This window comes from Zootoca vivipara, chromosome 1, assembly GCF_965207765.1.
Source record: "Zootoca vivipara chromosome 1, rZooViv2.hap1.1, whole genome shotgun sequence".
In the NCBI taxonomy this organism is placed as follows: domain Eukaryota; kingdom Metazoa; phylum Chordata; class Lepidosauria; order Squamata; family Lacertidae; genus Zootoca; species Zootoca vivipara.
Genome location: NC_142582.1, coordinates 43,718,319 through 43,732,688, shown reverse-complemented (window position 1 = coordinate 43,732,688; position 14,370 = coordinate 43,718,319). Strand labels below are relative to the sequence as shown.

At 41.9% G+C, this 14,370-nt stretch overlaps 1 protein-coding gene across 2 annotated transcripts in view; it reads right to left on the bottom strand.

The window, feature by feature from the left end:
- Positions 1 to 14,370, bottom strand: part of ADCY5 (adenylate cyclase 5) — a 184,088-nt gene that overhangs the window by 45,108 nt on the left and 124,610 nt on the right. For both annotated transcript variants that reach the window (XM_035128989.3, XM_060275982.2), the window contains 4 exons: positions 11,345 to 11,456; positions 11,057 to 11,184; positions 6,788 to 6,946; positions 4,648 to 4,789 (listed from right to left, as the gene is read on the bottom strand). In XM_035128989.3, the coding sequence (XP_034984880.2) occupies positions 4,648 to 4,789; positions 6,788 to 6,946; positions 11,057 to 11,184; positions 11,345 to 11,456 (541 nt within the window). The remainder of the gene's footprint in view (positions 1 to 4,647; positions 4,790 to 6,787; positions 6,947 to 11,056; positions 11,185 to 11,344; positions 11,457 to 14,370) is intronic.

The following is a 14,370-nucleotide window of genomic DNA, read 5'->3' as shown; positions in this document are numbered from 1 at the left end:
CCCACCCCAACCAATTCTGCGGGTTTGGAGGAAGGATGGAAGGGGAAAGTCCAACTATGCTAGCAGAAATCCTTGCATGGGCTTCTGCTAGCAGGAATCATTGTTTGAATGATTCACATTTCTGTATTGGGGGGTATTTTTTTTATTCTGTTTGTGTTTTAATATTATTCTATCTATAACAGTAATGGGGGAGGGACCGACCAAATAAGCCCACAACTCTTAGCACCAGTTAAAAGACATTATACAAAGGCCTGGTCCACATGCCACACTACTCCAGGCCTTAGCCTTAGGGGGAACAATAAGTGGGGGAGCTCCCATAGCACAGCATGCAGCTGCTATGCCATGGCAAGCTAAGGAAAGGTTTGATTTAGCATTTTGATTTAGGATGTTGTCTGAATTCAGACTTGTGGTTGAGCTCTCTCCAGATTTACTGTGAGCTACAACCACAGGGGGTCCAGGGTGGTAGTGGGGTAGCAGCAAGGGTGTGTTTATTGGCGGTTCTACTGTGGGGTATAGCTACCGGTAGGAACAGATAAAAGGAAAACACTTATCTATGGCTATAAGAAAGTGATACAATAGCTCTCCAAGTCAATAAGAGGAACTCTTGCAATGGGCCACAAACTGTCTTCGGTATGTTGCAGTTCCCACCAGATAAAACACAGTACAGTATTGGCGGGGGGGGGGGGGGGAGCCTACAGCTTCTGCAGGCCAAGCTGCTTGTGCTAAATAAAGCACATTTTGCAAACCTGCCAACTTTGCTGCTAATTGTAAAAAGTTTATGCAAATGAAGCCATTCACTTCGAGTGCTGACAAGCACAGTCACCATTCTCTTGAAAAATGCAGTAAACTTCTAGCAGCTCAAATAAAATTCAAACTGTAAACATATATGCTCCATTCCTAAAAATGAGTTCAACTATCTTCTTAATGGTGTCCTGAAGCTCAGGGTACAACCTACTGTTATTTGTCTGGAAATGATTGGTAGCATTTTTTGTTTGTTGCCTGGTGTTGTAGCTCTGGATACAAAATAGAGTGTGCCATATTTATTTTTAAATATCTGAAGAACAAGCTACCGTACTTTAAGAAACTTCTGAGATTAAAATCAGAGCTTCCTTAATTTAATGCTGAAATATTTATAAAGGTCGCTGTGTTCAGACAGTGTGTTTTTCCCCCCTTACACAAAGGGAAAGGTTTCTCCAAAAACTCTGAATGATTTACAAGGACAACTCATAAGTATCCAAGCCTCTTATGGTAAGGAAACTCAAGATTGCTGTCTTAGAAATGTTTTGTTCCTTGTCATTAGCTCTTTTGTACTTTCGAATGTAAGTGTTCATGGACCAACATCAGCCTCTTTTAGCTATGCGTACGGGAGATTCCTCAAAACGGAGCAAAGAACATATGTAGAGCTAATTATTCCACCACAAGCACAGCGTAGGGAAAGACTGCATGCAGGGTTGAGATAGGGAAAAGTACAGGATGGCATTGCTGTTAGCGCTGAAGACTGTTCTTTGTGCTGAGATAAAAGACAAAATTAACATCTTTCTGTCTCTGATTATGCTTCTTTCTATTCCACTTTCTTCTTCATTTCAATTAACGCTCTCTATTCTGCTGTGTAAATTGTGGACATGCCACTCAGTTCATGTTCATGCATATATGACACCCTCTGAGCTACTTTGCCGAAAGCAATGTAGGCTTCATCATTCTAATCCATCTAAGTGGTGCTCTCTAGACTGATTTCCAACAGCAACATCACAACAGAGCAAATTTATATGAACTGGACTCAAACTTGGCTGAAATTCATTAAGTCCGAGATATTAAGATTATCTGATTATCTTGCTGCATTAGGATCACATGAAAGTCATCTCAGTAATCATTCTGTTTGTTCAGCTGGGTAGATTTCTAGAACACCACTTGGAAAACAATTGACTTGCACTCCTAGGAGTTGATGGAACTATTTCTGCTCTAAACATCACTTTCAACATTTCCCCCCGATTACATTATTGCTGCACTTTTAGAAAGAAACCCCCAAGCAACCTGTACCCAAGTTCATTAGGACACAATCCAGATACAGCCTATAGAGAGAACTTTGAAGGACATTTATTTATTTATTAGCCCATAGAAAGGTCTCTACATAGGGTGATGTTATGAAGTTTTCACTGTTAGCCTCCATTCTCTGTTCAGGAGTAAACCAAAGATGGGTTTGGCGAAAGTGAACAACCATAGGAAACGGACCTCCTGCCTTGATCTCATATACAGCGAGATCACGAGGAACCAGAATGTTCATTGATTGACTCACCAGGGAGCTAGGTTGCAATAATGGTATCAAGGCAAAATAATTGGAAGTCAAAAGATAAATGGATACAGGTTTTTGCATCTAAAGCAGGCATCCCCAAACTGCGGTCCTCCAGATGTTTTGGCCTACAACTCCCATGATCCCTAGCTAACAGGACCAGTGGTCAGGAAAGATAGGAATTGTAGGCCAAAAATCTGGAGGCCCAATGTTTGGGGGTGCCTAATCTAAAGGCTTGTGCACTGAGCTCTAGAGACAAGCTTTCTCCATCAACCATAAATTCTGTTGTCGTTTAGTCGTGTCCGACTCTTCATGACCCCATGGACCACGCCAGGCATTCCTGTCTTCCACTGCCTCCCGCAATTTGGTCAGACTCATGTTGGTAGCTTCCAGAACTCTGTCCAACCATCTCGTCCACTGTCGTCCCCTTCTCCTTGTCTCCTCAATCTTTCCCAACATCAGGGTCTTTTCCAGGGAGTCTTCTCTTCTCATGAGGTGGCCAAAGTATTGGAGCCTCAGCTTCAGGATCTGTCCTTCCAGTGAGCACTCAGGGCTGATTTCCTTCAGAATGGATAGGTTTGATCTTCTTGCAGTCCATGGGACTCTCAAGAGTCTCCTCCAGCACCATAATTCAAAAGCATCAATTCTTCGGCCTTCTTTATGGTCCAGCTCTCACTTCCATACATCACTACTGGGAAAACCATAGCTTTAACTATACGGACCTTTGTCAGCAAGGTGATGTCTCTGCTTTTTAAGATGCTGTCTAGGTTTGTCATTGCTTTTCTCCCAAGAACCAGGCGTCCTTTAATTTCGTGACTGCTGTCACCATCTGCAGTGATTATGGAACCCAAGAAAGTAAAATCTCTCCCTGCCTCCATTTCTTCCCCTTCTATTTGCCAGGAGGTGATGGGACCAGTGGCCATGATCTTAGTATTTTTGATGTTGAGCTTTAGACCATATTTTGCGCTCTCCTCTTTCACCCTCATTTAAAGGTTCTTCAATTCCTCCTCACTTTCTGCCATCAAGGTTGTGTCATCAGCATATCTGATATATTTCTGTATCAGCATATCTGACATATTTCTATAGAAATATAAATAAAAACCAGATAGAACCATAGTATCTGCAGTCAATACAGCATGACTGACCAGGAAACCACTTGCCATAATCATTGTTCTTGATAGGTAAATCCATTCAAGAAGGACATCCACAAGGTAAACCTTCCAAATGAGTCATGCTTATTTGTTTACATGCTCAATCTATATCATACAAGAACTTTCCCTGTTATATTACTGTGGGTGCAAGTCAACTCATGGGTCCACTCAGCACAAGTTTTGTGCAAAGACTTCTGCTTGTGAAACAGGGCTTCCCCGCTCCTGAATCCCTCGATTGCTTTGGGGGGGGGGCAGACTGGGAAAACTCCCAGAACGGCACATTGGGAGGGGGGATTGTTTTGTCTGGCAAGCTGAAATTTTTGCCCTGATGGAACAATTGTCTTAGTGTGATCTTGAATTCCCCCCCCCACTGAATTAATCGGTGTAAGTTAGTCACATTTGTTAATGTTAATTCTGAGAACATTTTAGTTGACTAGCACCCAAAATCCATAATTCTAAATGCACATTTTAGGATTTAAGGTAAGGTAATAAACCTTTGTGAAACTAGTAGTACAGTACTTCTGAAACTTGGGATGCAGGTGGCGCTGTGGGTTAAACCACTGAGCCTAGGACTTGCCGATCAGAAGGTCGGCGGTGCGAATCCCCACGACGGGGTGAGCTCCCATTGCTCGGTCCCAGCTCCTGCCAACCTAGCAGTTCGAAAGCACGTCAAAGTGCAAGTAGATAAATAGGTATCGCTACAGCAGGAAGGTAAACGGCATTTCCGTGCACTGCTCTGGTTTGCCAGAAGTGGCTTAGTCATGCTGACCACATGACCTGGAAGCTGTACGCCGGCTCCCTCGGCAATAATGCGAGATGAGCGCCGCAACCCCAGAGTCAGTCACGACTGGACCTAATGGTCAGGGGTCCCTTTACCTTTACCTTTACTTCTGATAAAATATTATTCAGGTCAGGCTGTAAAAAAATGTGATTTCACCAGAAGGGGACACATTGAAAACAATTATTAGACATTTCTATTTGCAACAAATAAACTGTGCAAACAATGGAATGTGTAAACTCCTCAAAAGAAAGGAGAGCATCTAATCCTCTAAATAGTGAGAGCAACATGAACTCAATATGAACCATCTTACGCCATGGACTCTTCCACTTCCCTCTTAGCAGGTTGTCATGGGTATGGAGCTATGGTACCATCTTTTTATATGGCTCAGCTGGACTATTAACCTATTATAACTTTTGGTTGACTCTTACCCTTTTTTGGCTGCATCGTACAATGAGAAAGGTCTCAATACTATGCTCTTTGAGGTAAGCATTACGTTCTCCTCCAAAACCAAGCTCCACTTCATAGTCACCATTCAGGTAGTTCAGTGTAGCTTTTGTTATGTGGATTCGCCTTGAATGGAGACAGAAGGCAACCAAATAATAAAAATCATTGAATGAACTGAGAAAGAAGCAGTCTGGAAGAGAAAACTATTACATACAATGGAATGGTCAAGTTGTACTGAAATCCTACCCTGCAACTATAATCGTTCCACAGTTTTGTGCTTAATGTAGAGGTCAATAACATTAAAACAAACATTATACCTATGTTTTCCTGTGCTTATAGGTATCCCTTGACTAAACTGTTATTTCATTTGTTCAACCATTCAACCTATGCCACCCCAGCTCTCTAATAGCAGGCAATGGTTCACCGCCACTCCTAACTATCCCTCTTCTCTTTGATATGGTCAAGAGACACCCTGTGAGAGCTAGGGTCAAGGCTTCTTGGCTCATTTTCAAAGAGGCCCTTCACCTGACTTCAGATTTTCAAGGAAAGGGTAGATACTTCTCTTTTTAAACAAGTTTTAGGGAACATATATATACTGAAAATTTAATGAGGCTACAGTGGGGGGTTCTATTAGACACACACACACACAAACATGCATATTTTACTTTAGTTACAGATAAGTAGCTGTGTTGGTCTGCCGTAGTCGAAACAAAACAAAAAAATTCTTTCCAGTAGCACCTTAGAGAAGTGTGAAGAAGTGTGCATGCACATGAAATCTCATACCAATGACAAACTTAGTTGGTCTCTAAGGTGCTACTGGAAAGAATTTTTTTTATTTTGTAGTTAACTGTTTCAGTTTCCAGCTGGGAGATAAAAGCAGGGCAAAAACATTCACTCTGCAACTTGTGTTGGTGACCATGATTTGTAGTTTCATTAGGGCTAAGCTGAAATGGTGTGTGTGTGTGCAAGTGCTTTTTATTAATACATTCACACCTTGAAAAAAGAGGGGATTCATTCCCTCTTTTTGCATTTTTTCAGGTACATGCCTTTTTAGGTTCTATTCCAAGTGAAAACAGAAAACAATGGCCCAGCTTTGCACAACAAGCACAGCATCCTTGACTTAGCATGGCACAGCATCAAATAAGACTCAGGAAGAACAAAATGTGGCCTCTCCGAGAACCCTCATGGTTGCATTGCTTTAGTCAGAACTTTGCAACCATTTGGTTTAGTGCAGGGGTAGTCAACCTTTTTATACCTACTGCCTACTAATGCATCTTTCTTGATGGTAAAATTTCCTTACCACCCACCAATGCTCAATAGAAGGAGGATTCAGCTTGTGCCATAGAACCCCCTACTGCCCACCTAGAATCCTGAAACGCCCACTAGTGGGTGGTAGGGACCAGGTTGACAATAATAATAATAATAATAATAATAATAATAATAATAATAATAATAATAATTTATTATTTATACCCTGCCCAACTGGCTGGGTTTCCCCAGCCACTCTGGGCGGCTTCCAACAGAAAAATAAAATACAACAATCTGCTAAACATGAAAAGCCTCCCTAAACAGGGCTGCCTTCAGATGTCTTCTAAAAATCTGATAGTTGTTTTTCTCTTTGACATCTGATGGGAGGGCGTTCCACAGGGTGGGCGCCACTACTGAGAACGCCCTCTGCCTGGTTCCCTGTAACTTGGCTTCTCACAATGAGGGAACCGCCAAAAGGCCCTCAGCACTGGACCTCAGTGTCCAGGCAGAACGATGGGGGTGGAGACACTCCTTCAGGTATACTGGACCGAGGCCATTTAGGGCTTTAAAGGTCAGCACCAACACTTTAAATTGCGCTCAGAAATGTACTGGGAGCCAATGTAGGTCTTTCAAGACTGGTGTTATGTGGCATCTGAAGTTTTAACTCGGACATGCTGTACTTCCCATCTCTCCTTTTGTACAGAGAGCGCAACATCAAAAGTTAGTAATTTGCCCGAATCTAGGTAGAATTGCTCGTCCATACTTCCCATATTCAATAATATAATTAAAGGGTAGATGTATTAATGTGAGGCTGCAGAGAAGTTACTGGAGCAAAATCAAATAGAACAGTAGACTTCAAAGGCAGGACTCTCTTACCCCGCTTTGCCGCCTGCTTCCATGTGATTAGCTAATGTGACATCATTTGACCACACATCAAATTGCCATTTCCTGAGGCCCAAGACTCCACAATGAACTCTCCCGCTGTGGATCCCAACTCGCATGTTCACGTTGACACCTGTCACCTCCCGCACTAATCTGAAGAAGGATGCAGGGGGGGGGGAATGAAAGACATTGAAGAGGGTACAAATTTGAACCTAAGAGACTGTCCTCAGTTTAAAAAATAATAATGTAAACACACAAATACAGTGTTGCTTAAATGCTACATTTCACTAGGTAAAGCAGAAACCACACTGTGAAGGTTGGCTAGACCAGCAGCACAAATCACTGGATGGAGGAGTTAGCCAAGGATGTCAATTTGCTTTCAGTTCAAAGCACGCTTTTTTGGGGGGGGGGGAGGAATATCTGGGACACTGCAAAGAGCTCTGGCCTCTGATTTCCACACCAAAGCTGGACATAACTTGCCAGCTTTCAGAGCCTCATTAAACATAATAGCCATGTTGTGAAGAGAAAAAGAACAAGATTCCAGAGCTCTCAATTTATTCACAGAGTACCAGGCATCAAATGTTCCAGAGATGAAACATAATACATATGTGAATTATTCACTGTAGCAGGACATGCTGAGCTGCTGCTGCAGCAGAGCAGACAGGTCTGTCTTCTTCAGTTACTCCCAACAGGATCCAATGCTAATGAGCTCTCAGATGTACAAAGCTTGCTCCCAAAATTATCACTGGAATCCTTTGTAGGATTTTGCCTTTTAGGGCAAAAGTTTACTTGGAAGAACACAGCAATTTGCAATGAAATTATATCTAGGGATTAGGGAGGAAGCCACTGAGGCAACTCTTGGCCTTGAAAGACCTTAAATGCTTGCTCGTGATTGCTGTCACTGGACATGTTATGGCTGCTGTGGGGAGCAGCCATAGCTCAGCCACTTCCAGAATGGTTGTGCTGTACAGAGAGTAACAGTTAACTTCAGTGGAATGAGAAGATGTCTAGAGGGTTCTCTAGAGGGTTCTCATTCGTAAATTACTTGGCAAAATTGCAAATACCCAAGTATAGACATTCTTTTACCTTGGCCAGATTTAATGTGTTGCCCTCTGCACTGTTGCTGGGTAGATATGAGGGTAAACCGTACGAGTCACGTGTTTGCCCATGTGGCTCATCAGAAGTGGAAACAAATTTGCATGTATTGCTGCACTGCAGTCTCCACGAGGATCTACGCTGGACCTTTATCGCCCCAGTCTTACAAAAGCTTAAAAATGAACCAGAATCCCAACGTTTGAAAGCCTTGGTAGAAGATAAGGTCCCTGAAATTACGATCAATGTTGCCAAGTTCTGCGCAGCTGCTATTAGACGCAGGAAACAAGAGCTTTCCAATGTCAATACGCAGGCGAATGCGAATACTTAGTTTTATTCATGTCCTTTACAGTATTGTCATGGCCCAATTTGTATTGAAATTGTCCCCTGTTTATCCCTGTGTTATCCTTCTTTGATCAGTTGTATGAGTTGTTTTGGTTTGTGACCATTTAATAAAATTTGATTTGATTGGTCTGATTGTCTAATGAATAAAACATGACCGCATTGTAGACAGAAACTGCACTCTTGCCCCCTCCCCCCCAATTCTGCCTTTTCTTTGCAGAATGCAACTTTACTGGTGGATCAGCTACTGATTTAATAGACCTAGTGCAGAGTGAATTGAGTAGTTCTTCGTTCAAACCTCTCGCCTTAGCTGCCCGTAAGGTAGTATCAAGCTCTATTCTTCCTGCCTCAGTGCTTCTCCCCATCCCCTATGCACATCTGTAATGAGATGATCATACTGGTAACACAACTCATGGGAGTCCTGATATAGTGCTGTGTGCAGCAATCGGAGTACTTGACATGCTTTCTACGCAACTGTATTAGGAACAAACTACATGTGACATCAGGAGATCTGTGATCAGCTCTCCCATGGAGTTTTACAGCTGTCAGGCCCTAGTTCAGAATGGGGTCATGGAGCTCAGAAGTGGTTTTCAACTTTTCCTTTCTATCATATATACCTCATAAGGAATATATTGATAAAATAAATGCAGTGAGAACACTTCCAAACAGGTTGCTTTCATCTTTATCCTATGGTGTTCCACATGGTTGCGTACCTGAGGATGGCTAGGACTGTTTGTGCATACAGCAAAACAAAGTATGTGAATCAAGCCTTGGTTGTTGAGGGCAGAATCTAAGCCGTGGTCCTTGTTTATTTTAGTGCTGCTCACATCAGGCCAAGCAATTGTCGCATTTTTCAAAACTGTCCTTGACAACATTTAGTGCAAGCCTGTTCATATCTACTCAAAAGTAAGCCCTACTGACTTCAATGGGACTTACTTTGAGGGGAGTATATATGAATGCACCTGAGGTGCCTGAATCCCACATAATCCCTCCCCACCCCACTATGAATATTTTCTAGTTTGGCCCTGATACAATGTAGTGCTTTCTCTAATTCACTGGGGCTGCAAGCAAGGCTCTGTAGCATTTCCACAGAGCAGCAGTGTGTTTTATATAAAGCACCCGTACAGGCACTGAAGTGCACTCCATTTTTGTTTACAAATTGTTCCCTGTCAGCTTTGAAAAACCTGGATCCCACTTTGTGTGGGATGAAAAGGATTCAACAGTCTTATCTCTTTGCTAAATCTGTAGTGAGAGACTTTTTGTTCTCACTGCCTCCTCCATATTCTCTCATGAAAGAGAATGCTTCTCAGACAAGCAAAGGTAATAAAAATCAGAATGCTGGAATGGCAGGCACTAAAACTGATGGTCCTTTTAGGATGCTCTTTATGCTTGTGAAACATTAACACAGCACTATTTTGCTTTCGTAGCTTTTCAACATCTATTTCGTGGAAATTATTATTATTATTTATTGAATTTCTATACCGCCCGATACTCAGAGGTCTCATGTAAAGAGCTGAAGGGATAACTAAGAGGCAGATTGTTTACCTTGAAATGGAGATGTCAAGTATTGGTTGAAAGAATGGGTGCAATCCAAAGAAAGGTTGCTGCTCTATGTCATAGAGAAATCTATATGATTTAAGATGACAACCAACTGCTTGCATATGCAAGTTCAAGGTGCCCCTAACTTTGTTGGGATTTTGCTCAAGATCTTTAACCAAGCCTTCAATCGTGTAAAATATCAAGTTTTTGACCACCCACAGACTCTTCCTTAGGCAAAGAAGTTCAACATAAAATAAAAGAGATCATAATGTGCTTACTTTTTCAGGTTTGGCATCTTAGCACACAGCTGTTTGGGGACATTAGCTGGGTCACTGCCATGCTCACCAATCTAGTTTCATGTATTGCCCTTCAGCTTGAAGCAGGCAATCAAAGAGAACTTTAACTGCAGCTACTCCAGTTGTAACACCAGCAGCCATCTAGACACAAAGAGCATCTGCACAAGCCAAGCTAAGCTAAAGAGCTCAGCAAAGTGCTGAGCACATTGGTGAGAATATTTTTTACCTAGACTCTGGAGGGGAATTTGCATCCAGTACATGGCATGACAGGAACCAGCTTTGCCCCACTTTGATCCCAGTTTGGATCAGGGCCCTGCAAAGTTGCTATCTACATGACAAGAACCAGCTGCATCATCATGCAAGCATGGATGTTGAACATGTATGCCAGAATATGCAGTCTTGGAAAGTGGTGACAACACACTGTTTGTACCACCACTTTGCCCTAATATGAACCCGGGACCTAAATATGCTTCTCCCATTCTACGGGTTTGGCACTTCCATAAACTGCTGTTTATAAGCTACTTGTAAATTAGCACTGAGGATCTGTCTACCAAAAACTTCACCAGGGTCAGTTTGTTGCAAACCAACATGTATGAAGTAGAACAATAAAAGGGGAGGGACAATGCAAGGTCCCCACCCTCAAAAGCAAGACTCCCCCTCCCCCCAAATTCCAGTATATTTAAATCCCTTAATCATCATCATGGTGATATTTCAAGCATACACTCTTCTTTGGGGATATTTGCTTCATACATTTGTTTCCTTCTTTTTTGCACTTGACAAATCAAGTAAATATTCTCTAGTGTTGTTTTCCCCTGTGCTGAAGAGCTGCACACCCAAACCTTTGGTCTCAGTTAGACTTTGACTTGCTGGTATGAAACAGTCATAATGATTTACAAGATATATAATTAATTGGAAGCACACACACACACACAATATCTATATCTATATATTTGTTATTTATCCACTGCCCCTCCCTGTGGTGTTTGGTACTTACGAGATAGCCTCTATCATATCCATTCCCATTTCAACGCAGCAGTGTGCATGGTCCGCTCTTGCCTCGGGTAACCCGGACACACAGTAATAGCAATCACCTAGGATTTTTATACGTAAACAGTGATTCTCCTGCAAAACAAATTAAGAAGAAGAAAAAGCACTTTTAGTTCAGGATGTTAACAGTTTGCCGCTTATGGCAATGAAAATTTTGCAGGAGTCTAAAGCAGCATCATGCAAAAGGCACTGTTATAATACATTTGGGGAAGCAGAAGGAAGAGGGAAAACTTACAGCTGCAAGTTTATCAAATCTGGCAAAAAGTTCGTTCAGCGTCATCACCAGCTCCTGGGCAGTACACTGGGAGGCCAGGCTGGTAAAGCCCTCAATGTCGGCAAAGAGAATGCTGCAAGGGTAGTAAAGGGGAAAGAAAACAGTGGGAAACACAGGTATTTATAAATAAATGCTTCTCATTCGTTCTGCCATCTACAAAGTTATGCAGAACTTTCCTTATCCCTAAGAGCATGCCCCTATGTAGGACTTCTTAAAATACAATTGAGAAATCGGTTTCAGTATAGGTGTGAATCCCTAAAACTCTTAATATAGCTATTTCCAAAGTGTAAATTTTTTTTGGAGACATCCTATAATTCATCTTCTTTTGATGAATATACGAGGGCACCCCGACAAGAGACAGGCTATATACTGTATTCCGACAATTGAAGAATGGCAACAGAAAGTATTGGAGTATGCAGAAATAGCAAGGCTAACTGGAAGAATCCGACAGCAGGACGATGAATAATTCCAAAAAGAATGGTCCAAATTTATGGTATACTTAGAGAAAACTGTACATAAATAAAGACACTCACAGGACTGAAATAAATACTCATAACGTTTACAGTATTATAAACATTTGGTTAGATCATAAGATGTAATGCTGCAATATAAGAAGGAGTGCATGTTTAAAGTACAATTCAAAAATTTATTAAGGAATTATAGACATTTATAGAACGTATATATAGTAAATAGGCTTAAGTAAGAGTAATGGAGGGAAGTTAATTTGGATAAGATATAGATTTAAAGGATAATAATATTGTTAAGCTGTATTATGTTTAAGATATTTGGAAAAATTAATAAAAATTATTGCGGGGGGAAATACTAAAATGCATATAATAAAAACATGGTCAACTTTATCTACATTTATAGGTGACTAGTATACTAGTATACACCTCATTTGATTCCACTCAATTAACATTAAAAAGATAAAGGTTGCAAACTTACACTTACAGTGCTTTGTACTTTTGTTTCAGTGACTCAGTTGACCATTACTAGGTGCTCCCCACCCCTTTCCACTTATGCTGAGTCAGAAATGTGAAGCATTGCTTAAGCTCATCATATTAACAGGTTAAGATACTCACAAGTTAATAATAAAGATTATAGCAGAATCAAGAATAGTTGTTAAACCAAATGAGGAAAGCCCTGCCTCTAAAAGACTGTAATTGCTGCCTCACAGGCCTGTGAAATTACATCATTGGGTGAGTAGAAACCAGAGGACCTTTCAACTCCTGCTCTACTACTTTCCACCTGAATTTATTATTGATCATTTATAATTATTGATGATTAGTAATAATTTGGAATGTACTGTGTATGGTCACCTGATCACCTCCACATTTTAGATGCCACTGTTATGCATTCTGTGAAACCTCTTTGGGGTACCGGTATTTTTAATATGTTGTGAACCACCATGAACTTTCTTTTCACAACAGAAGGATGGTGTGTGTGTACACACACACACACACACCTCTTGTCTTGGCGATCACTCGTAGCCAAGTAAGATTGTCTTCCATAAGCACGGTTTTAACAATAAGTCTGTAAGTGACTGTGGAGGCCAATTCTGGATCCACACGTCCTTCCACAGTGGGGACATTGGTTCCCGGGCTGGAATTGATCACGGTGTGGATTTCATAGAATCATAAGAGTTGGAAGAGACCACAGGGGCCATCCAGTCCAACCCCCTGCCAAGCAGGAAACACCATCAAAGCATTCTTGACAGATGGCTGTCAAGCCTCTGCTTAAAGACCTCCAAAGAAGGAGACTCCACCACACTCCTTGGCAGCAAATTCCACTGTTGAACAGCTCTTACTGTCAGGAAGTTAATCCTAATGTTTAGGTGGAATCTTATTTCTTGTAGCTTGAATCCATTGCTCCGTGTCCGCTTCTCTGGAGCAGCAGAAAACAACCTTTCACCGTCTTCCATATGACATCCTTTTATATATTTGAACATGGCTATCATATCACCCCTTAACCTTCTCTTCTCCAGGCTAAACATACCCAGCTCCCTAAGCCATTCCTCATAAGGCATTGTTTCCAGGCCTTTGACCATTTTGGTTGCCGCCCTCTGGACACGTTCCAGCTTGTCAGTATCCTTCTTGAACTGTGGTGCCCAGAACTGGACACAGTATTCCAGGTGAGGTCTGACCAGAGCGGAATACAGTGGTACTATTGCTTTCCTTGATCTAGATGCTATACTCCTATTGATACAGCCTAGAATTGCATTGGCTTTTTTAGCTGCTGCATCACACTGTTGATTCATGTCAAGTCTGTGGTCTACCAAGACTCCTAGATCCTTTTCACATGTACTGCTCTCAAGCCAGGAGTCACCCATCCTGTATTTGTGCCTTTCATTTTTTTTTTGCCCAAGTGTAGTACTTTACATTTCACCCTGTTAAAATTCATCTTGTTTGCTTTGGCCCAGTTGTCTAATCTGTTAAGGTCATTTTGAAGTGGGATCCTCTCCTCTGGGGTATTAGCCACCCCTCCCAATTTTGTGTCATCTGCAAACTTCCTCAGGATGCCCTCAAGCCCATTATCCAAGTCAGTTGCCAAGCATGCCTTCCTCTTAGCATGTTTCTCCCTTGCGTCCTGAGTTCAAGTGTCTTCAAAGTCCATGACACCTTTGGTAAAGGCTGTTCTCCAACTGGAGCGCTCACAGGCCAGTGTTTCACCTTGCCGTGGTGAGTGGGCTTGCATGTTCCTATCACACGCACACACACACACACACACACACACACACAGTTAGGCTGCACTCCTATGGTCCCTAGAAGGGCATCCCAGGGGCAATTTATTGTATCTCCCTCTTTGACAATGGGCACAGAGAGAGATCGGTTTAGAGGCAATGACTCTCATAGCACAGTCAACTGAACGAGGGTAGGGTGGTGCTGAACCACCTCTTCTGTTCTCTTGGAAGAAATAATGTCCAACCTTATAATTGCTGCTAAATTATAACAGTTAAAAATTGAGAGGCAAAGCATCTCTCTTAATAT